Source organism: Eublepharis macularius, chromosome 1 (assembly GCF_028583425.1).
Source record: "Eublepharis macularius isolate TG4126 chromosome 1, MPM_Emac_v1.0, whole genome shotgun sequence".
In the NCBI taxonomy this organism is placed as follows: domain Eukaryota; kingdom Metazoa; phylum Chordata; class Lepidosauria; order Squamata; family Eublepharidae; genus Eublepharis; species Eublepharis macularius.
The window spans coordinates 107,295,355-107,321,125 of record NC_072790.1 but is presented as its reverse complement, the minus strand read 5'-3'; the positions used below and the strand labels follow the sequence as shown (position 1 = coordinate 107,321,125).

The 25,771-nt window shown below is 41.0% G+C and overlaps 1 protein-coding gene across 1 annotated transcript in view; it reads left to right on the top strand.

Annotated features, from left to right (window-relative positions):
• Positions 1-25,771, top strand: part of TBC1D32 (TBC1 domain family member 32) — a 184,032-nt gene that overhangs the window by 97,672 nt on the left and 60,589 nt on the right. Inside the window, 3 exon segments of the mRNA XM_054976881.1 lie at positions 6,137-6,230; positions 14,669-14,794; positions 20,459-20,542. Of these exon segments, the coding sequence (XP_054832856.1) occupies positions 6,137-6,230; positions 14,669-14,794; positions 20,459-20,542 (304 nt within the window).

Genomic DNA, 25,771 nt, shown 5'->3' with positions numbered 1-25,771 from the left:
CTAGCCTGAAAGCCACCAAACCAGCATAAACCAACAGTTCTGTGAAGCTATAGGATCTGACACAGGGACCGACAACTCAGCCCAGCCCTTTGGAGTCAACAGCCTCTCGAACCCAACCACCCTCCACCCCATGTGAGGCATCGAGCCCATAGAAGTCATCTCAAAGCTGGAAACACAATTCAAAGGCGGGGTCACCTACCCATTTGGAACTGACACCATCTCAGATCCTACAATCAAGGTTAAAGGAATCGATGGAATCAACGATGTCAACTCTCCTACTGACCCAGGCAACCCTATCGGATTTGTTGATCCTCAGAGTTGAAACACATGAAGTTACCCCAAGAGAGCCATCAAGGAAGAAGGCACAGATGAAGACCAAACACCCGGCCAAACAGAATACCTCTAAGACCAAGGCTAATATCAACTGGCCTCTCACCAAAATTGAAATACTGGAGACTCCCAGAACACCATCTGTCAGATCCAGGACCCCCTCCACTATCTCCTCCAAAGAAGAAGGTGAGATTCCCAGAGAAGTGATGACACATAGAAGCCTCCCACCTGCTTACTTGGGACAATGTTGTCCCCACAGATGTTCCCCCTGGTACCATCAAGATCCATCTATGGACCTGGGAGAGACATATCACACAGAGTCAGTCATCTTGCATAAGGGCCTGCAGGTCCAGACATCAAGGTGACCTCATTCCATCCAGGGTTCAGTGATGGTTTACCAACTCTCAGACCCAGAGCCTGAAACATATGGTGGAGATGGCAGCCCAAGCGGCCTGTCCAATCCATCCTCAGACAAGAATTTGAGTGACACAGGTTAAGTCTCTCCCACTGATGATTTCTAGGCCTATTCAGAACAGCTTTTAAGAATGGCCAAGGCCCTGGAGATTGACATAACAACCTTGGAACTAAAGCTCAGTGACAAAATTCTACAGCATTTATACTCTAGAATCTCATCAAATGTGACATTCCTAGTCATAGAAGGCATTGTGGAGCCAGTTTGATGTAGTGGTTAAGAGTGCCGGACTCTAATCTGGAGAACTGGGTTTGATTCCTCACTCCTCCACTTGAAGCCAGCTGGATAACCTTGAGTCAATCACAGCTTCTAGCTCTCTCAGCCCCACCCACCTCACAGGGTGTTTTGTTGTGGGGATAATAACAACATACTTTGTAAACCACTCTGAGTGGGTGTTAAGTCATCCTGAAGGGTGGTATATAAATCAAATGTTGTTGTTGTTATTATTATGAACTCACTGTGTGAGAAACCAGCCTCCAATATGCCCACCTCCAAGAAAGTTGAGGTGTTCAAGATCAAAGATGATTCCTCCCCCTTTCTTTCAGTACACGCACCTCCTTCCTTGCTAGTTACCAAGGAGATGCAGTCTAGGAAGAGGCAGGGCCAACACTTCATGCCTTCCGATAAAGAAGGGAGGAAGTTGGATGGCATTGGCTGCAAAATCTACTCAATATCAAGATTGCTAACTATTCTGCCATGATGGGTGTCTATCAGACATTTTGATGGAACAAGGCTGTTCCATAACTGACTACCAGAAGACCAGAAGTCACTGATCAAAGTCATCAGAGAGGAATCTCTGCATTTGGTGAGACATCAGATCAATGCGAATTGGAATGTGGCTGATGCCTCAGCTAGAACCTTGACGTCAGCAGTTGTACTCAGGAGACATGCATGGCTAAGATCCACCGCGTTGCCAATCGAGAACAGAAATAAAGTGGAGGACCTGCCCTTTGAAGGATGTTCATTGTTTTCTGAGAAAACAGACGACTGTTTGTCCCAGAAACGGAAAGATAGATAGATTGCCAGGTCATACAGAACCCTACCATTAACTCAAGAAGGCTTGAGCAAGCAGCAATTCCAGCAATAACCATTCTACAAGAGTAGATCATACCGTTACCAGCCTTATCAAGGCTACCAGTATCCACAACATTGGTGCTACCAGAGTGGTCAAGGAAACTTTCCCAGAAGGAAGCAATCTCAGAGGCCCAGGCATGGGTCCCAAGCCCCTCCTGGTTAAGAGTAACCACAAGGCTCAAAACAATTCTGACTAGCATGGAATGAAGGGCCACTGTTTGGTTACAGGCTGTGCTCGTTGTATTCAGCTTGGGGTTCAGTCACTTCTGATGTATGGGTGCTTAACATTGCCAGAGATGGTTATAAAGTTGAGTTCGAGTACATACTGTATTTGCATCTTCCTTCTAAATCTGATACCACCACTCCACCAGAGCTATTAGTAGAATTAAAGGCTCTTGTGATAAGGGAGCAGCCCAACACGTGTTTGATGCGAAACACCACTTGGGTTTCTAGTCTAGGTTCTTCCTAGTGCAAAAGAAAGACGGGGGATTCAGACTCATTTTGGATCTGAGGAAGCTCAGTAGATTCATGAAAGTACATAAGTTTAGGATGACCACCCTTAACACTGTGATGATGTTACTACCACCCAACTCTTGGTTCGCAGATTTTAAGAATGCTTTCATATCTCAATTCTCCCTTCTCATAGGAGGTACTTGAGATTTACATGCATAGGAAAGATTTATCAGTATCAAGTACTTTCCTTTGGTTTGTCCACAGCCACCAGGGTCTTTACAAAATGTATAGCAGTGGTTATTGCATACTTGAGGACCCTGGGTTGTTCCATATACCCATACTTGGATGATTGGCTCATCTCAGCACAATTAGAGAGTGACCTTAGAAGGCAGGTAGAGCTTACCTTACAAACTGGCTCAGAGCTGGGACTCATCATAAACCACAAGAAGTCTAAGCTGATACCTGCTAGGCAGGTGCAATTTATAGGTGCTGTGTTGGATGCCTCAGTGGGCAGAGCCTTCCTACCCATGGAATGGGCAATTAAATTGAATGGCATGATCAATTCCTTCCTGAGGCATAGATTCCAGTCTGTAAGGAAAATACAAACACTAGGCCTGATGGCATCTATTACGTCTGTGATCCCTTTAGCTAAATTACATACGAGGGAATTGCAACTATGGTTCCTAGCCACATATCACCTCACTGTGCATGCTCAAGAAAAGAAACTGAGTATCCCCCAAAAGGTACTTAATAGCCTAGTTTGGTGGTTTGGGGACGATCACTTGATGGAAGGAATTCCCTTCAGATTGACTCATACTGATATAAACATTACCATGGATGCATCCACATCAGGTTGGGGTGCACATTGTGGGGAATACACAGTGCATGGAACATGGGCAAAGGGCGAACAACAGTTGCACATTAACATGCTTCAACTACAAGCTATATGTTATACCTTAATTTCTTTTTCAGATGTGGTTGCTGGAAAGAATTTGCAGTTCCTCACAGACAACTGCACGGCAGTTGTTGTCTCAAGTATCTCCTATGAGAGGGGTGAATTGAGATATGAAAGACAGTGTTTTTACATTACACATACAAACTGTTCCTGAAAGGCCTAAGGAACATGTTCCCCTCAACTACGAAAATTGTCCCTCAATCATCCCTACAATTATTGCTGGCCAGATTGATATCCAACCTTTGAACCACTAGCCACCTGTCCGCTTAGAATATTAGTGGCAGTAAAATCCACCGGGAGGATCAGTGAGTTAGCAGCCTTGTGTATGGAACTGTCTTTCCTCAAAGCATACGCAGAAAAAGAAATCCTAAGGCTCAGATTGGGGTTCCTATCGAAGGTAGCGTCAAAGTTTTACACATCCCAGGAGATTATACTACCTGTTTTCTTTCCAAATCATACATGTGAGGCAGAAAGAGCCCTGCATACATTAGATGTAAGGAGAGCAATATTATTTTACCTTGACCGCATGAAAGTCTTTAGAATAGACAAACATTTATCTGCTACTTGGGACCCAATAAGGGAAAGAAAGCCAGTGCCCAAACAATTGGGAGATGAGTAGTACAGGCAATTAAGTTGAGTTATGTGACCGCTAACTTACCTTGGCCATTGGAAGTGCATGCACACTCTACTAGGTCACAGGCGACATCAGCAGCGCTCCTGAAGGGAGTTCCCCTGCTAGACATATGTCGGGCAGCGATGTGGTCTTCGGTGGACACCTTCATCAGACATTACAGCCTGGATGTGCTTGATAGAAAGGAGACAGCAGTAGGCACAGCAGTACCGCAATCACTATTCCAGTGAAGAGCAAGCTCAACCCCCAAAATAAGCAGCTTGTTAAAACTCCCATGTGGGACTGCACAGAAGACCGACAATGAAAACAGGGATGCACTTACCTGTAACTGTTGTTCATTAAGGTCTTCTGTGCAGGCACACATACCGTCCCTCCTTCCCCACTGATTGCTCTTCATACTTACCTGGAGAGTAGGGCAGCAAATGAGGAACTGGGAGTAAAGGGCACCGTGCCTCCCGGGAGTAGGCTGTTTTGGCAGGAAAACAGCCACCCTTGTGCTCTGGGAGGTAACGCATACCCTCTAGTGGTTAAAAACCTACAAAAACCTCTGGTCGACATGCTTGCGTATGCACAGTCCCATGTGGGACTGCACAGAAGACCTCAATGAACAATAGTTACTAGTAAGAGCAACCCGGTTTTTTCTGAGAAGACAGATGAATATCTGTCCAAGAAAAAGAAAGATTGTCAAACAGCAAGGTCCTGTGGCATCCTTCCTCCAGTTTTGTAGGTCTTTTCACACCGTGAATCAATTCAGCATGAATATAAACAACATCACTACTGATCCTATAGATACCATCCATATAATTCACAGTATCCTGCATCATGCACTCATTATTCTCAACAACAGCCAAGGTAGAAGTCCGCTGCTGGCTCTAAGCCAGTCATCAGCATCAACCTGCTAAGGAGCAAAAAAATCAAATTAAACTTGGACGGTCTGAACTCTATGTTTATTATGTTCCATAATAGATTGTTGCAATTTCTTGCCCATTGGCAGGTTATTTCAACAGATGTATGAGTTCTTTCGATAATAAAAAATGGTTACAGGGTGGAATTTTATTCCTTGCCTCCTACATGTTTACTGACACAAGTACCTCAGAACACTCTTCCTGAATTACAGGACAAGATTCAATCTTTATTAATTAAAGGTGCTCTTCAGTTAGTCCCCTTAGAGGAAACCGTTATGGGTTCTTTTCCTGGTGGACAAAAAAAGATGGTATCTAGGACTTGTGTGATTTTAATACATATATTAAAATGTTTAAATTCCGAATGATTGCCTTACCTAGGGTTTTAGCTATGATCTGAGAGGTTATGGTTTGCAGTCCTTGATCTTCAGGATGCTTGTTTCCATTTTTCTGTGCATCCTGATCACAGGAGATATCTTAAGTTCATTTAGGGTGGCATGGTCTATCAATACACTGCTTTGCTTTTTGGCTTGGCTACCGCACCATGTGTTTTTATTAAACGTATGACTGTGGTGGTTGCTCACCTTAGGCATTTAGAGTGTCCTGTGTATCTTTCTGTGTAGGCACACATTTCCTACCTCTTGCCCTGCTGTGACCTCTCCTTTCTGGGGGTTTGCAACAGCAGAGGAGAACTGAGGGAAAGGGGGTGACTCCTCCATATTGCATGTCCCTTTTGGTGGGAAACTGAGCTGGCCTGTGATCCAAGGGGGGAGGGGTTGCCCCCTCAGAAGCTTTAAAGCTACAGAATCTTGTTTCGAACAGCCGGCCTGCACAAGCACAATCCCAGTATGTGCCTGCACAGAAGACGTAGATGAATAACAGTTACAGGTAAGTGCAACCCTGTTCGTCTTCCTCTCTTACCTGCCATCCTTTCTATAGATTTTCACTCTCACAAAAATGAAAATAGAATTGTCAGGACAGTATAGGTGATAAAATCAGTATATACAATTTTGAATAAAGCATTTCATCTGAAACTGATAATTTTCCTTTGAATGAAGGGGGGAAGCATCCCTTACTTACTTGAGAAAGCTTCTTTCTCATTGACTAGGTTTTGTATCCATTTTATTTATTTTTAATTACAGAAAGTAGAAGCACTGAAATACACTACATGAGTTTAGTATATTACATGTGCAAATAACACAGCTTTGTAGATTTCCTAAAGTTACAAAAGTGTGAGATTTATTGGATAATTGAACAAAATTGACTCTTTAGTATAGTATTTGGTATAGTATAGTATATTCTTGATTGTTTCCCCTTAGGGCGATGATCCATATCCATGGCCAATGTTTTCAACGTATCCTTGTCCAATGTGCTATATTGCTGGATTTCCTAGAAAAAAATATGTGAGACAAGGTATATAACATTAGTTTATTAGAGGGATGAATTGGAAATACCAGAAGACATCTACTGTTGGATTCATTTGTGATCTAATGGATTAGTTAATAGTATGATGCTGCATATGAAGATTCCATAGTTCTATTTATTAGTCTGTTTTATGCATTCACCAAGAATTTTAAAAATATATCTTGGGTGTCTGAAAAATGTGAGACTTAATGCATTCTTCAGCAGTTGATGGTTGCCATATTGACTTGCTATAGGATTTCTTTTTATCTTTTTCATCTCTTGAGCTTCTGTTTTGCATCACTTTGCTTGTGTTTCAGGACTGACTTGCAATATGTATTTATAGTCATTAATTTTTAAATTATAAGTTATTGCCTCAAAGGCAGAATGTTGCACCAAAATTTTAAAGTAGGTATACATATTTATTGTCTAAACAACAGTGCAAACATGATACTCCTGTCCAAACATTGAAGACAATTCAGACAATAAAATACAATTTTTTGAGGAGCTTCACTTCAAATCAAGAAATTTACTGAATGTACTCTGTTTTCTATAGGCTGTATTTGTCCCCACGATGGATTCTTGTGCATTCAAAACATGCCAGAATTGTAGATAACTGGGCCTACTGTCCTGCTGTATTTTAAAATGTACTCATTAAGCTTAACATTTTAGTTAATACCCTCTGTTTGCATGTGCTACAGATAATTTTATTATTGTTTCTTGAATTTAGGATTTCCACAATAAAAGCAACCCGATATTTTACATTTTATACAAAATTTAAGAAAATTTAGGCTAGTTTTAGAGAAATCCTCACTGCATTATCCTGTGATATTAAGAATTGTTGGTGAGTGCATACTAGCTTCTCAGCATTAAGCCTTCCATTTCTAGGTCTAGTGTTGAAGGATGAGGACACAGTAACACAGAGACACAGACAACATGTTGGAAATGAAAAAGTCCACAACTTTATTGGTTTATAGCTTGTAGAGTCTTAGCACAGCATAGAGCATTGATGCAAGCATGGGCCAGCCCAGCTGCCAGCTGATGACCATTCTCATCCCTTCAGCCTGCTTGCTGAAGGGGGAATTGCAGGATGACATGCCATGGGATTCCATAGGGGTGCAAACCTCTGCATGGATCCCCCTGCCACCTGCGAGTGAGCATACCTCGACAGCCACGGACTAGGTTTGTCCCTGTAGTGCATCACCTTTGAGATTCCTTAAGGGGATTCCCAAGTATGGGGAAACTGGCTTTGCTATCTCTGTCGTCCCCCCCCCAAGATGCCAAAACTGTCACAAGAGGGGGGGGGCGATGGCCTTGACCAGCTCCCACCAAAGCTCCTAAAACTGTAACCAACCACACTGTTCATCCTAAATGCCATATACCAGAAGTCCTGTCCTGAAAAGGTAGGTCAAGGAGGCCTGAACAGGGCATGGGATGGCCCAGTCTGCTAACTTTAGGCAAAGGTGTCCCCACCCCACACTGCTGGGCAGGTGTTCACTGCCTCAAGACTGGGAAGACTGTGAAACCATGTGCAGAAATGTCATTAACCCCAGAGCTTGCCCAGAAGAAACCTGGTGTATGATAGCCACTAACACATAAACCCAAAAGACTCCAAGGAGGATCTGCATGAGAGTGGTCCTAAATAACTCGGCCTCAGTGGCTGGCCAGCAGGTGCTGGGAAGCTGCAGTATGGTTTTGGATAGGATAGGCCATACGATGGGGCTGGGAGGACATTGAAGAAGCTTGGTGTCATACTTTTTCAGCCCTCTAATGTCTGGTGGGTGGCCTTACCCAAATGAGGAACTGGCCACCAGGTGACAGATTATATCTTGGGGACAAAGTCCCTGCTCCCTCTTAAAGGCAAGGTGGAAACATGTGAAGCTAAGACTGGAAAGTACTCTAAGGATCATCTAGTCCAACCTCCCTTACTATGCAGGAAATTCCAGCTACATCTGCCAGAGACCCTTGCTGTATGCCCAGAGGAAGGCAAACATCTCCAGGATCCTTGAGCCAATCTGGCCTGAGCCTTTCTGGCCCCAGAGTGGTGAAAAGAAAGAGCAGAGGGAGTGACTGAACTAAGTACTCCCTACATTATCATGTACTCCCAGTTTCCCAAAGTCCCTCTGGAAACAGATCTGGGGCCTTACTCACATCCACGGCCTAGCCAAAGAACCTCTCCATCAGGAGTGAAATAAGGCTGTTCCTGCATCACTTTGTAAGGAGAAGTCTATTTACAATCTGGAAGAAGTATAGAACTTACCTACAAGAAGGAACCCCCTTGTGGGTGGTTCCATATGAGGTGATAGATCCGAGAGCTGTGGATAATGAACAACAATGTTTAACGTACAAAGAAATAATTAAGATTGAAGCATCTAAACTTAGAATAAAGACGCAAGAGGAACTATCACCTAACTATGATTGGTTTCAGTATAGACAGATTAGAGACTTATACAACTCAGACTTTGCAAAAGGGGGCATACGAACAGAGAACTCGGAACTAGAGCAGACCCTTCTTAAAGAAGACAAGAAAAGAATATCCAAGGTATACCAAGTATTGCTGAAATGGTATACTGAGGATGAGATAGTTAAAACACAGATGGTGAAATGGGCTATAAATTTCAATAAAGAAATAACAATGGAGGCATGGGAATACTTGTGGAAAACTACAATGAAGACAACGACGTGTATCAATATTAAAGAGAACATTTTCAAAATGATCTATCGTTGGTACATGACACCAAAGAAGATTGCGCTAGGGAATTTGAATACTTCTAATAAATGCTGGAAATGTAAGAAACATGAGGGCTCCCTCTATCATATGTGGTGGTCGTGTGAGGTAGCTAGGCAGTTCTGGGGGGAAATAATAAGAGAAATGAGTGAAATTTTACAGTTCCAAATAAATAAGAACCCAGAACTCCTGCTGCTAAACTTGGGAATGGAGGGAATTCCAGCCCATCATAGGACGTTGATTTTTTATATGACTGCAGCAGCTAGACTTTTGTATGCGCAGAAATGGAAAGTACAAGAAGTACCAACTATTGAAGATTGGATCTACAAATTGCTGTATATGGCTGAAATGGACAAGATGACAAGAAAACTGAGAGATCTGGACTCAGGGCAGTTTAACACAGACTGGGAGAAGCTGAAACAATATCTGGAGAAGAAATGGGAGGTGGGAGGAAAACTGTGGCAGTTTGAGAACTACTGAAGTATAATAAAAGTATAAAAGAGAGGGGTGACTTTACCGGGGGAGGAAGAGCAATGTGAAATTATAAGCAGTTAGATTAATTGATTGAGATATATATAGATATGTATAGGTTAACTGATAGAGAATAATTAATGATAAGGTTTAAACAAGAGGATTGACTAACTAATAATATTTTCTTTCTTTGACAAGATTTATATGCACCAAACTGAATGTATAGAAGAGTTAAATTGGTTGAGTATCTGAGGAGTTATATAGAATTACCATAAAAAGTTGAAATGAGTAATATATAGAGAATAAATCAAATTGTTTGATTTAAATGTGGGAAATTTTTATGGTTTATATATTTTTATAGGTTTATATAGAATTATTCAAAACTGGAAAATGGGATAAATTGTCTATCTAAAGACGTATAGTTTGGGTGTATAATAATTAAAGGAGTTAATGATGCACTGCTTAATATAATGGAAAATGTATATCTGTTTTAGACAGAGGAATTTAATAGAAGTAAGGGAAAAGGGACAGAGGGTGGGAAAGCTGTTGGAAGTCAACAAAAGGGGGGGAAAGGGAGGGGGTTAGAAACGAAAAATTAGGGGAAAATTGATTGTAATGTAAAAATAAAAATGTTCTAACCCAATAAAAAATTTTTCAAAAAAAAAAAAAAAAAAAGGAGTGAAATAAGGCATTCAACAATGCTACAGTCCATACCTGCTGCCTATTGGGTTGAGAACGAGATGTTAGCAGACAAGCAAACCAATACGAACTTGTGTACAAGGTGTATGACCTGTTGAGTATGAGGACTGCCTGTTTGAACCTGGAACACCATCTCATTGTTGCAACAAAATATGTCGTTTGGCCCTGAGTTGTCTCCACCAAATGGCCCTGTTAACAGTATTGGGAAGAGCTCTAAAAGGGGTGTGGGGGAGGGTTGTGGAAAGATCCATTCCACTCATTGATATGGCCACCTTTTTGAGCACCAGTGACCCTGCAAAAATCCCCAAAGCCTGCGCTGATGGACTGCACCTGTAGATTAGAACCCAAATCCCAGTTGTCCTGCCACAGGGAGACTCCATTAAGATTGGACAGGAAAGAAAGCCAAACTTTGCGGTACTCATGCACCAAGTCATGCATATTTGGTAGTACTGGGGGCAGGGGAAGCCCCAGCAATAGGCCTGATAAAATGTACGCAGAAAGCCCTCCCGGGGACACCCTGCAGGTAAAGTTGAGATGCCTGAAGAATTGTTACTCTTTGAATGAACACTTTTGCAGGATAGGGCCTGGTGAATAAGCTACTGCAGGTCTAGAGCTTGTCATAAGGAGGCGGGAATGTCCAAGCAGAGTCTTACTTAATGACAAGATAGACTAACCAAGTGGTGAGACCCCCAGCTCCCCAGCTAGAGCCTGGAAGGTGCATGAGCGCTGCAGCTGGCCATGCTACTTGCAGGGCCCACTGTCAAAAATCATCTGGGTAGTGTGTGGCATGTAGGCACCTCCTGCAGGCTTTGCTCCCATTCTAAAAAGTGTTGGAGGTTTCCAAGGCAGTGCAGGCTGTTGAGCACTGCATTGGCATGGGCTTGCCAATGTACCAGGCACTGTTAAAGTTAATCTCATTAGATGAAATTGCTAGGGTATGTGATTGCCGTAGACTGTTGGGATGCAGGGACCCATGATGAGTATATGAACCTGAGCTGAACCCAGTGCAGAGGTGATTGAGAGTAGCTCAATTTGAGTAGCGAGCTGGAGGGGCTACGGAGTTTCATCTTGATAGGGGTGTCTGCAAACTCCAGCCTTGTGCCTGGAGTGCTACTCTCTTGGGGCAGGGGTTCCTCCTTAAGGGAGTGTTTTCCTCTTCTTGGCAGGTCTTCACCTCTGTGAAGAGCTCCTGTGGCTGGAGCTGCGAGGAGGTGAACAAGTTTTCCACTGCCCCTTTGCCAACATCCTGCCCTTGGCAGCCTGCTGCTGCCCTGGGTTCTGGAACCGCCATTAAGTACCAGCATGGAGGCTTCAAGCTGCACTAGAAGCTTTATGAGTAGGTCCAGGGTCTGATATACGTCCTGAAAACTCAGGATGCTGAGGGGTTGAATGTGGGATCTTTCACATGCCAAAGCAGATGCTCTACCAGCAAGCCACAGACTACCCATGTGAATAAAGCCACTTTTCACACCACGGCCCCCCACTGTGCAAGTAGCTTGCTTTGAGCGGGCCCTCCTGCCTTTAAATGCCTTAGCTGTACATGAGTACATGTTTCTATGGTTTGCTTCTTAGACTGGCTGTCTGGTGCAAGACAAACCAATCTTGTGTCAGATTTTAATAGAACAAGCTAGAAGCCTAGAATTTTTTAGTTTTACTTCATATTAAGACAATCTCTCTGCCTGCCATTGTGAATAGTCAAGCCATGATGGTGAAATGCATTTCTTAATCATTGTTTGCCTTGCCCTTTTATTCCTTTCTTAAGTAGGCACAGCAAAACTGATGGCTGCAAGCCCTAAATTCTTCTCTTGATTCTGGAAAAGAGAGCTTACTGGAATAACAGCAAGATGATTGCAGCTGCACCATAGAATTGTGAATCCCTTAGATATCAATAGAGAGAGACAAATTCCAGAGAGCTAGCTATGTGAATGTCCTACGTCTAAAATGATAGAGGCTTGTGCCACCTTATAGACTTAAGTTATTTATTTTGGCACAAGTTTTAACTGAACCAGGGCCCACTTTCTCAGAGCTATTGTGCCACGTTGGAAGAGCTTCTTGGCAGTTCACAGCAACATTTCCATCTGTCTGTTATGACTGAGCTTCTGGAAATGTATTTATTTAGAATATTTACAGAATGTTTGTCTATAAGCTCAGAATGGCTTACACTGGATATAATACCCCTTAACAGAAAAGAAACAGGATTGCATACAGTAAATCCCCTTGCCATCTGGTGTTCTGGGAGGCAAACAAGTTGTGGAGTGGGGTACATTGACAGTAGAGGTGCATTCCGACTGCAAAGAAAAACTATGTTCCATACATATGACTTGATACCCCCAGATTCCTTTGTTCCTGAACATTTTCTGCCATGAAAATTCTAGAAAAGAAGGAAATGGTGAATATAAGTCATGCAATCCCTTGATGGGACAGAGACCCTCTACACCACTAATGATTTGACTGGTATAAAGGCTTTTCTGCGTGGCAGGGATAGATAAAATAAGAAACTGAATTTGGTTTGTGCTGCCAGGCAACTGAAGAAGCTTTTTGGTGTAATTACTAGGCTTTAGAATGTGCAAACTAAATAGATTAGAATAAGTGTCCTTGCAGTGCAGCTTTGCAAAATGCTCTGGATTGGTCAAATGAATTCCAGAGCTAGGAAAACTATTTAAGTATAAATTATTAAGCTCCTAACTATTTTAAAATGCATATTCTGCAAAGAAAATAGCAAATATTTTCTGTTTACTAAAAAGAGCTAACAGCATTTACACGACTTCATTTAGAAAATTAAATATTAAGTAGGATATTAAAAAGTTGATATGAAGCCAGAATAACAGGCAGTTTAAAGGAACCAAGAAGCAAATATGCAGTTTTGGCTCCAGGAATTAAATGGAATTTTCAACTGTTAACTTTTATTTTGAATTTTACTAAATTTGCAAGAAAAGGAACAAAAAAGTCAGAGGACACTTTATATTTAAGGAAACCTCAACTGCAAGCCTTGTATGGAGGCGTTTCTAGACATCTGTCTACAAATCAAGTCTGCAGACTTGATTGCAGGAGTTACACTAATTTCTACTGTTATTGTATCATTCAACTGTTTAATATTTATCATTCAGCTATTATGTGCCACTGAAATAATCCATTAAAAATCTTTTTAATGTGTTACGGTTAATGTAAACCCTTAAAGGAATTCCTCTTACTTAGAAATCTCTTCCCTCTACAGTTTGTTGATTTGTGTATATCCAGATGTCTTCTAATTGCTGGTTTAAATGAGTTAAGCTAAGTACTGTATCAGTATGTCATGCTTTCTTTACTAGTGCTTGTCACTTTGTAGAAGAAGAAGATTTTATTTGCTTACTTTAACTATTTTGGATTCTAAGAGGCATGAATATGTTTGACTCACTAGACCCCACAGACGCTTATTTTCATTCAGATGTCACAAATAAACCATGCTTGGTTTTTGGCAAAAAAAAACAAGTCAGGTGGTCTTCCCCTTGAATGTTATGCTAAGGTTGAAGACTTCCTGTTTAGACTAACTGCAAATTGTTGTGATGACCAAATCAGGGGCTTTGAATAAATTGCAGTTTGTTTCTTGCTTACAACCCAGAATTAGTCATGCTTTAAAATCTGGTTTGTAAGTAAAGAACAAACCATTATTTGTTAAAGAACATGAATTCAAGCTATAGGAAATCTTCGATTTTGTTATGGTGCATTTAGGCAGGAGTGCTTACTGGTTCAGTCTAATCCAGAAAGAAAAGTGACTTGTTCGCAACTTTTAAGTTTGTCCCCTTTACATGACCTGTATGGAGTAGTAGCTTTGAGTGTTTAACCAGTACAGGCTCGGTTCGAAGCTCTTTTCCATGGTGAAGCTCACTGGGTTATCTTCGATTAGACTGAGCTACAGCGACTAATCCATCTCACAATTCATGAATGGTACCATATATACACCATCCTGAGCTTCTTAGATGAAGAGCAGGAAACAAGTGTAATGTAGGTGAAGCTTTGAATGGGCATTGTAACCATTACCATTATTGGTGTTGAGCTCTCCTTAGTCATGAACATTAGAAGGGTAAACAAGGCCTTGAACACATACAGCTTGAAGTGGTCTGCAGCCATGGGAGGATTTTCTCAGTCACAGAGAATTTATTGAGGCTTCTTCTGTGAACTGCATTGAACGCTAGTGAATATAACTGTGGAACCCAGAGCTTGTTTTTTTTTTAGTTTTTTAAGAAACATATCTAATAGGAAGCTTTTAGTTAACCTTTTAAAGAATTTTAAAAATAATTTTATTTATTTACTTCATTTATACTACATCTTTCTCTTGAAGCTGCTTACATCATTCTCCTCTCCTCCATTTTATCCTCACAAAAGTCCTTTGAGTTAGGTTAGGCTAAGAGTGTGTGCCTAGCCCTAGGTCTCCCAGGAAGCTTCCATGGCGGAATAGGGATTGGAATCTGGTGGGTTTCCTAGATTCTGTTCAGAAACTCAAACTACTGCACCATACTGGCTTCTCAAAAATAAAGCCACAGTTTTCATCATAGTATTTTCCTCTTTGTTTTAGATGATGATATTAGCAAACTTTTATCAGCTTTAAAGAATCCACATAAACAAATCAATTGGATTGAAAATATTCAAAGACAGTTCTGCAAAATCATGGAAAGTAAACCATATGTTTTGAGTGGAACGAGTGAGTACTTATACATAGATATTTTCTTCCCAAAATGAAATTATTTTACCATCATATTATCTTGATAATTCCATATTTAAGTCTGAGGGCTTTTGGAGGACGGCCAAGACATGTAAACCAATTTGTCAGTTATTTTGATATGACTTTACCCTTGATAGTTATTCCTTTTGGACAAATAACTTAGAACTTTTCATTATCTCTTCCTCCTAAGTGTGAGTGTACGCACATGCTTGCACACATGTGGTTGACTTCTCTTATGGCCGCCAGTTTTTTTACAGATTCCTTCCTGCCTCTACATTAGCAGCAGGGAGGAAGCATGGCATTGGGAATGTGATGTTTCCCTTATAACTTTAACAGTTCCACTGTAAGGAATGGTGTGGCAGGAGTAATTGTGAAGTAAACTGATGACTTAGGATCTTGGTGAGCAGAAAAAATTACATTAAAAATGGAAACTGTAAACCAACCAGAGTTGTTCATCATTGTGTGGAGGACTGCCAGTTTAAGTAACTTGAATTATAACAGCTCTTAAATTAGATTTTGTTGGATCTTTAGCATAATAGTATTTTTATGCCTGCTGTTTGTCTAGCAATTTTTAAAGTGTATTTAGAATAGAATTCAAAATGTATTATTGTTTAGCATTCACACCAGCAATTTATGTGAGTACAAAAGTACTGGCAGACTGCTCTTCAGCTTAGATAATGTAAATCATATGTATCACACTGAATGCAAAATTTTGTAACAGCTTGTTTAGGAAATACTTGCTTAAATATAAATATTAAAATTGCAAGTCTTGATGCTTAAAATTAATGAACTTATAAAGGGTGAAAAATGTATTGTTCTTTATAATAGGCCATATCAATTACCCAGATACAAAGCATATTATTTGTATTGGACTCAGTTATGACTAATGAAAATATTTCTGTGATATTTACACTTTGTTAATAATGAAGACAGAAACTTGATAAATTCTTTTTCTACCAGCAGCCGAGCAACAAATAGCCAAGCAACAAATTCATAAATGCAGGCTAGCAAGTCTGGAGATAAAATGATTATCCTGAAATAAAGTTAGCTGAAAATTTGCCTCTATATAATTTTTAACCTCCTAGCACAGCACTGTTAAAGCTTCAGCTGGGGGAAAAATCAATAGAAGAAAAATGTTTTGTCAGGAGAGAATTTTTGTTAGAATAGTGACATATGTGTTTTAATTGATGACAGCTATTGAAGTATTACTAGAGAACAGAAGTCAATAAATTTGAGGCCATTCCTGCCTTTTCTTCTGCAGAAGTAGGTGGTCCAGTCCCAGGTCATGTGCTGCCTCTTGAATTTGTAAGCTGGCTTCTTTAACCAATGTAATTACTGAGTTAGTCCTCTGAGGCAGAGGACATCTTGAAGTTGAGTGATTCCTACCCTTCAATTAGGGAGGCAGGAACTAAGTTGAACTTCCTGTCTTCCTGGTGGTGCTTCCCTTCCATTCAGTTTTCATTTCTGCCTCACAGGGTGAGCAGCTCTTTAGGCACTAGTGTGCACTATTCACTCCTTTCACTTTCACTTTTCATTTCTCATTTCTTATTTCTTAACTCAATTTAGCCCTGCTCTCTGCTTTTTTGCCTTCTTCCTGCTTCTCTTCCCCAGCAGCATTTCTCACCATTGGGAAGTTTCAGAGATCACTACAGCCTTCCCCCCTTTGCCTTCTCCTCCTGCTCTTTCTATTGGCCACGGCAGCGGCCTCCTCAGCTCCAACCCAGGCCCTTTGCTTCTGGCATGGAGGCAACTGGAACAGATGGCTTCTTATTGGAGCTCTTAAAGAGCTCCCTCAGGCCCAGTCAAAGACTCGAGCACCTTGGAGTCATCCTAGACACAAACCAAGAATGCGTCTTCATGACTAAAACCAAGGCAGAAAAGATCAGACAAATGTCTCTCATAGTCATCGAAGCCAAATCCAACTCAGTGATGACCTTAGCCAGGTTAATGTGACTCCTCATCTCCAGTATGGATGCCATTCAGTGGGGATGATTGCATATTAGATATCTACAGCATCTTCTGAGACCATCCCAGTTCCAGATCATGCACAAGAGAGACTTATCTATCCGGGTTCCAGTCATCGTGAAAGCCAACCTAAAACAGTGGACAAAGATACCCAACCTGCTCCAAGGGAAACAGTACAAACTTCCCTCCTTGAAACAAATATCAACAGATGCCAGCCTGATGGGCTGGGGAGCCATTCTGGAGGGTTCTCCAGCAGAGGGTGAATGGTTGGAAGCAGAAAAGCAGCTCCCAGTCAATCTCCTGGAGCTTTGGCCAATACGACTGGCCCTCCTACATTTCAAACCCCAGATAGCGGGTCATCATGTTCTCATTAGATTGGACAATGTTTAAAAAATGGAAAATTAATAAAAAAATTTTTTTAAAAATTGGACAATGTATCTGCCAAGGCCTACATCAACCAACAGGGAGATTCCAGGTCAATGTCCCTCCACAGGGAGGTTCTGGGAATCTTCTCCTGGGACAAAAAGAATCTCGCCTCCATCAGAGCAGACCACATCAAGGACATACTGAATGTGCAAGCAGACTGGCTCAACAGACAACCTTTTCAACAGGGGCAATGGTCCCTATGGTCAGATCTATTTCACCTAATCACGAATCAGTGTGGCAGTCCTCAAGTAGATCTGTTTGCCTCCCTGACAAACTGGCTGGGGGGGGGGTGTTGGTATTTTTCAAGCAAGCTTCAGTAAATTTGCAGTGAATCTACTCCTGACTGTCCTCTAAAGACCTGAAGAATGGACTCTCCATTATTCCCTAGGAGGAAAACTATCTGGGGGCTATCCAGGGGGTGGAGGTGGCATTTTTAAAGCAAACTCCACCAAATTTGCAGATAAACTACTCCTATCGTCTAAAGACCCCCCAAGTTTCAGGGAGATTGAGCCTCAAGGTCCAGTTCTGTGGGCCCCTGAACAAGGTTCCCCCAGCCACTCTATTTGTTCCTATTGTGGGAAAAAATGCCATGAGTCCAATTCTATGAGTCCCTGAAGAAGATGCTCCCAGCCACTCCATTTGTTCCTATTATGGGGTGGGGTGGGGTGGAGGGAATAAAAGCTGACTTCCACTGCAGAAACACACTGGAGCAAGGCTGTCATGGCAAAAGGCACACTCCCAAATGCAAGCTCCACAGACAGAAAGCCCAATAGAACCAAACTGAAGCCCCCCACCACCACTTCCCAAGTGCTCCTAAAGTAACAGCTCAGACACTCTCCATTCTTACCTATGATGGGAAATTTTCCAAGCCCCAACAACAGGGGAAAACAGGAAACCCTCCCCCACCCCAAGAACAACCAGCAAAAATTTTCAGCACCTACGAAACACAAAATTTCTATGGCAAGAAAGCACCCAGAACAAGGAGTAACAGAACCCCTCCCCGCAGAAGAGCAATTGAACCAGCAAAAATTAACAGCAACTATAAAACACCAAATTTCTATGAACAAAGCACTCCAACAGGAGAAAACAAAAGACACCCCACTCCAAAGAATAAACAGCAAAATGAACACTAAGTAACACCAAGTTCAAAAGCCAAATCAAAGCACACCCATGTACACAACAACAAAAGCTGTTTTTAAAATGCAAACTCAGAAAAAATGTTTCCCTCCCCCCCTAACCCTATCCCCCACCTTCAGACATCAGGCCAGCTCCTCACCACCAAAAAACAAGAAAAACTCAGTGGGTCTATGATTCTCAAACCCGGAAGATGGTACAGAAGAGAAGTCTTCTAGGTGCCCCAACAACAGAGAAGACACAATTTATATGTTTTAATGACTGTATGTAAGATTTAAGATGCAAGATTTATGTAAGATTTAATGGAGGAACTTTAAGGAAGATTATTTAGGCATTTTTATTGTTCTTCTCTGGAAAGAATTGTTACTTGAGTGCAAGAACAAAACTCCTTAAACTAGGATTGTACAAGCAGAGGACCCAAAAGGACTTGCAGAGGGCATCTCATTTCCCTTCTACTACTATTTCCTTTTTCCCTTCCCTGCAAGTCCCCATGCCTTTTTCTCTTTTCCTGCTTCCTTCTCTCCTTCGCACTCACCAGTCAACCTACCTTTATCCCCATCTTCAGCTTTCCCTCTTTCCCTCCCCCTGAGAAAACCATGGCCCAGTTGTGCAGTGCCAGCTGCTGCGCTCAGTTTCATAATGAGAAGCCTGCAAGAACTTGCAAAGGGAAGCTTATTTTCCCCCCTTCCCTTCCATGCTATTAATTCAGTGTGTTTGTTATGGGAATGTAGTGTCATACATGCAAACTGTTGAAAGTAAAACTATACAGGATATCAGTGAGAAACTGTACACAGACATTTTATTTAGGTTTGCTTAATTTTTAAAAATGCAAATATTGTTTTATTTCTTTAATGTTCTTATGCCGTGTGGTTGTAGTTGTCAATCAATTGGTAGTAATTTCCTTAGATTTCAGTGGGTAATACATTCCTATTTTACCCCTGTCTTCCAAAGTGAGATGCAAGTCACGGGGATTATAACTGTTCCGCAAGGGATTGTCCCAGTGATACTGGAGCTAGATAAGTGAAATCCTTTCCTTTTTATAGATTATTAATATTGTTCCTTGAAGAACAGACATACCGAAGCATGGGAAGACCCCCCCCCCTGCTTTTTTTTCCTGCCAACAAGATCCTGGAATGGAAACTGAAAGCCACAATGGATTTTACAGCATCCATGGGGCCAAGCTGTGGATGCCTGTGCCATTTTAGAGTACTTTAAAAATGCTGCAAGGGACTATTCCTGATACAAGTTTTCCTCAGGACAGTAATACTACAGTTAATGCAAAGGAGTCTTCTCCTTTCACTCTAGAGGTGAATCTGTCTGACTTTTCTTTTCAGACTCCCTGATTCCAAATTCTGTCAGAAACCAACAGACTGCCTTCAGACTGGTTTTAACCTGACAGAAACTCCGATCTCGAATAATTTTTTAAAAAACCACTCCTCAGCTCTTGGTTGATCATAAGGGTTTTTTTAAAGCTGGCACTGACAAATCAGAGAAGAAGGAGCAGGCTGTCACTCAGGCATGTTTCAGACTTTGCCAAAGGGAATAAAAAGGAGGAAGGGGAAGGGAAAACCAGCCATTTAGCCCTTTCCTGGCTTTTAAAGCCAGGTGGGAATAAGCAAACTCCAGCAAACATGGGAGGCAGAACAGCCGGCACGCAACAGCAGGGAAAGGGGCATTTAAACCCCGAATCAGCTGCTTGTCAGGGATCTCAGCAGTACGGAAAGGGGCATTAAAACCCGACGAATCACGAACCTGTTCAGGAACTGAGGCAAATTCATGAAAGTTCGTGGTTCATAAAACGGGATGAACCATGGTTGGGGTTTTTTCCCGGTTTGTGCCCACCTCTATTCAGGAGTAATCCTTGGAGGATTGGATAACAAAAGATTACCTTTCAGTTTACACTAAAATAGGTTGTTAGAAAAGCCATTAAAATTAACTTTTAAGTTAGAAATGTTGTTATGAATACAAAAGCAGAATTTTTTTTTCCTGTGCAAGAGTGAATAAGCATAGGGCAGTTTAAATGGCTTTAGTTCCCCAAATGTGTTCATTTTGTTGGGCAGTGTGTTTCATCTTTTTTGTATATGTTGCTTTTGTAACAATAATTTTGGCTTATTGCAGATTTGGCAGAATTAATTGAAACGTTTGTGTTACATCTCTCTGAAACACCATCAGAATGTTACTTTATTAAAAGAGAATATAAAGGTAATTTTTGTCTATTATTCTTTCTTCTGTTTTGACTTAATGAATTGATAAGAGATAACTGTCAACGAACTTTCCCACTTTTTAGACTTGTTAATCAGATAGCCCATTCTGCAGTTTATCAGGAGAGGGTAGGTGGAGACATCAAAATGTCTTCCCTTTGTCTGTTTCAATTTATTTTATATGTTGTGTTCGTCTCCCTGTATTTTTTCAGTCAGAAAGAAAGGTGGCATATCAGTATAAAATCTACTACTTTACTATTTTTGTTTATTAATTATATTGATTTTAATCTTTTCTAGTATAGAATATTTTAATGTTTGTTCAAGCAGGTTACTTACGTATATTTATATTTCACTTGAATGAGTAGCCTGTCTATCCCAGAGGGTCAGTTTGTTAAAAGTCAAAATGAAATGTGGCTTTACATTTAGTTATTTAGTTATTTTGTTATATCTACAAGATCTGTAGTCTTCATTCTTAAAAGTATTGAGCTGTAAAGCAGTACAGCATAAACTGTATATCTACAAAGAAACTTGGAACATGGAGTCTAATATTAAGATGTCCCATTTCCCAAATTTTTGTTAGGATAGAAATGAATTTGTGTTTAATGAGCCAGCAAACTACCCAGTACAGCTGGAACCAGCATACCCCTTGGCCAAGTCTGATCAACAGGGTGCATGACAATAGTCTAGCCTAGCTTTCTAATGAATAGAATCAATGTGTTATATGAAAACTGTTTCAGGACAATGCATTGATATTCAGTGTTATCATGTTTCTGGAAATGAGAAATTGATTATCTTAAACTACAGCAGCATTTTAAACCCTTGGGTAGATGAAATTAGAATAATACAATTCATCCAGCTGTTCTGAAATCCCTTAGGATTTCAATCCATTATAAAATTTGCAAATCTGGAAAAATCAAATTACTTTGGGTTATCATTTTTAAAGATGAGGGGAAATAATAAGCTAATATATCAGCATTTATGCAACTGCAGTTTTTAATTATAATCAGTAACAACTATTAACTCTGTGCTGGCTTCCTGTATTGGCACAGATGAAGCATACATTTAGGGTTTCCAAGAGAAGACTGTTGGAAATCCAGCCTCTGTTCATGAGATAATATATGGGCAAGTTGTGAATACTAAATATTCAAACCAAGTATTTTGAACTGTGTATAATTTTAAGAATCATTCCTGTGTACAAAGTAACTATTTCAGAATTAACAGTTATAGGCATTATAAATCTCTTTTCTTTTCCCATTTCTATTTGGCAGCCAGCTAGTCCCAGAGGTGCTACTGGGGATCTTGTAGTGCTTCTAGGAAAGTTTCTACCACAGCAACAGCTTTAAGCTGTTGTGGTGGTAGCCTCATATATTTCCAGCTAAGTTCTAGCAGACTGGGTTCTGTGTGTACCATTCAAGATGGGAAGGGAAGAGTCTGTTCTGGAGTAATAGGAAGCAACAATATGTAACCCCTATGCCATATGTTACGCCATGATCTTACTAGTGGAGACTTGGTTAGAAAGTCTGGTTTTTAGGCCTAGTTCTGAAAAAAGTGACTTACCTGTAGTTAAGATTTTGAAGAGGATTTCTGTGAATAGAAGGGATTTCTGTCTGCAGGGAAGGACTTGCCCATCTCTCCCTCTGTCCCTGTATAACCCCAAATCCCTCTCCCCCATACCACTGCTTTTGGAGAAGAAGAGACCCCCAGGAAAAACTTAGGGGGTAGAATCAAAGGTCTGCGGTAGAAGATGGAAATAAAACAATAAGTGTCCTCCTTTCCATCTTAGGGATCCAACCCTCTGTCTGGAATGTACTGCTGCATATTGTAGGTATGGGGCGGGGACATGATCGAATTTTCCTGCACAGAAAACTAATATGTCAGGGAAACCCCTAAACTGGGACTGTTCTCTCTCAAATCCTAATTTTTATGTGCTAGGAATCTTCTTAGTTTGGAAGATAATTCAGTCATGAAAGTTCACATCTGTTGTTTGAAACAATACAGTTTACACAAGTTTATTATGTTTTGTAACTATTTCTTATGAAATGGTCCATGAGAACTGGGCTGGAAAACATCTCTGGAAATCAGGATTTGTGATGTGCCATCTGTAGTGACTGTTGGGTGGTGGTTTCTGTCTCCCTTGTCATGGGATAAGGAAAAAGGTAATACTGCAAGAATCAGAATCAGAATTTGCTCCCCAAAAGTCCTGAGGATTGGATGGTGAGTTTTACCCAAGCTTCAGCACTTGGTTAGCACCATGTAAGCTAGCAACAGAGGAAAAAACTCAGCAAAGATTAGCCCTTGTTTTGCCTCAAGGGTAGCTTTACTGATCAATCCCTGAGCATGTGCAAAGTGCAGTAAAAACCCACTATAGTTAGATCAATCAAAATAAAAAGAAAGTTTATTCAAATGTGAAATGAAATGAAAATGAATGAAATGAAAATAGGAACAAGGACCTTTGGGTTAGAATAGAAGTCAGTGCTATTATGCAAATTCCAACGAAGTCTAAGATCTTCCAATTTTTCTCTCTGGGGTTCTTGCTTCAGCTGGATCTATGGCACAGCCCAAGTCTGAACTGGAAAATGAGAAGCAGGAGAAAAGATATTCTTGCATATCTGTTCAGATCTTAAATCTCCATTGTAATTCTGTCTTGACCTGAACCTCTCAACTGTAGTTGCTATAAGCTTATCCTTTGATGGTAATAATCGATCAATGTAAATACCTGTTCTGAGGCTCTAGTTAGTGTTTAGTACTGGGTTGTGCTTCCAGACCAACTGTCCCTATTGTTTGATCGTATTACCATAATCAGATTCAGCTTAGGTTGCACAACCACATACAGTGTGTGTGTGTGTGTGTGTGTGTGTGTGTGTGTGTGTGTGTGTGTGTGTGTGTGTGTGATTTGACTTGAGTGGATCATCAAACCATCATTCATGGAGGGCCCTGCAAGACTCAATGATCTGACCAAAGCCTGATTAGTGGTTAACATGTGAAATTGAAAAGCCCATTGCCTGTTATGATGGACTCAGCTTCAGATGCTGAGATTTCCAGTCAGTGAGCTATGATTGACATGTCCCCCACCCCCGTCCTCCCGCCGCATGGGGCTAGCCTGAAATGGCAGTTGGGGGTGGAATGTTGGGGAAGCTGTCAGTTGGAGTGGGAGAGAAAACAAGAGAATGGAAGGAAGTTGGAGCCTTGCTTTAGACCAGAGAGGGTCAGCCAGAGAATCCTCTGTGAGAGGAAATGATGTTTGTTTAACAGTTTTAGTCCTCGGACTAAAGTAGGGAAAACCAGCACTAACTCCTACTTAGACTAGAGGGCCAAGGAAGTTGGTAGAGAGGAGTCTCCCCTTCAGTGCCAGGAACAGGGTTATAGCTCATAACTATAACGCCTGCCCAGTATCTAGTAAGGGTTTGTCTCAGTGGAGCACCCTAAGGTCTGGAGAGGGGGGGGGATTGTGCTGTGTTTGTGTTTGAGTATATAAAGTGTAACATCTGTGAAGCAATGTCAACCTCTGAAGGAAGCCAGCAACCTAGTGTTATACCAAGTGTTTTGTGCCTCACACCAGTGAAGTTCCCATACAAAAACTTTTCTGTTTCTTCAGTTCAAACACCTGCCTACCTGCCTTCTGACTTTACCTACTGTAAATAAACCTTCAGTTACATTTTGAACCTCCCCAAGCCTTGTGTGCCAGTTTCTGCTAAAGGGAAGCACAAACCCTTGATCTGTCCCCTACTAAGACTTGGCTGGGTAACCATTTTTTAATATTTCTTAAGAGTGGGACAAGAAGGAAAGTTGAAGCTTAACATCAACCATGCTACCAAAGGCTTCCCAGCCCAGTATGCAGCTTTATAGGCTTAAAGAGGAGAAGTTTTACCTCAAGGTAGGGGAAGGTCAGCCTAAGCCTGAGTTGGACCTGGGTTTGTGGCACCTGTGGATGGACAAACTCCACATTTATTGTCATCTTTTATCCCAAATAATACCAAAAACCACACCATACTAAAGTGTACGACAATTTATTTTTGGACACAGCTATTGAAAGAACACATCTCCATTTGTTTTTACTGTGTTTTTATTTGCATGTTTGCTGTTAGATTACAGTATGTTCACTGAGGTCTGTAAAATTAAGTCTACACCTTCTGTTGTTTATTCATATTTTCCTTTTCTTTTAATAACAACAACACTCAATTTATATACTTCCCTTCATGACAATTTAACATCCATTAAAAGCTGTTTACAAAGGATCATCCTTGTGACAATCACCCTGAGCGCCAAGAAGCTGTGACTGACCCAAGGTCACCCATCTGGCTTCATGGAGGAGTGAGGAATCAAACCCAGTTCTCCTGATTAAAGTCCTGCCACTCTTAACCACTACACCAATTTTTAAAACTTAGTAAAAAACTGTGAGGAGTTCTTATTTGTTAATAGTCTTTTCAGTATGAATTATTAAATTACCTTCAAACTGCTGGCAAATTTAGTGTCATACTAGAAACAAGTACATGCATCACTTTGAACAGTGTTTTGTTAAACATTTCTTGTTTAATTAGATGCAGAACACATCTTGCCCATTATTTTTCACTTCCTTTTCAGTAGCAGTAAAAACTGAAATGTTTTTGAAATATGGCAAGCAGTTTAAAATTTGACCTTTTGTATTTTGAAATTGCTTCACCTCGTTCATAGAAACCTTTCAGTAAAGACCATTTTGCTTGTCTGCTGAATAGTAGCAAAACATGCAGATACAGAAGAACATTTTACGTAATGTGCAGAATAGTCACAGATTGGAACTTGATGTACTAAGAAATAATAGAATTCCTTATTTTTCCATCTGTTTTGAGATCTTACAACCTTTATAAATGCTGTTAACTTTTAAACCTTATATAACACACACACACACACACACACACACACAAAAGGGAACTTACAAGGATTTGCAGGGGGGCCCTTTCTGCAAAGAGAGCCAGTTTGGTGTAGTGGTTAAGAGCATGGGTCTCTAATCTGGAGAACCAGGTTTGAATCCCCACTCCTAGACTTGAAGCCAGCTGGGTGACCTTGGGTCAGTCGCAGCTTCTAGGAGCTCTCTCAGCCCCACCCACCTCACAGGGTGATTATTGTTGTGGGGATAATAATGACACACTTCGTAAACAGCTCTGAGTGAGCATTAAGTTGTCCCGAAGGGCGATACATAAATCGAACATCGTTGTCATCGTCGTCATCATCATCATCATTTCCCCATCTCTAC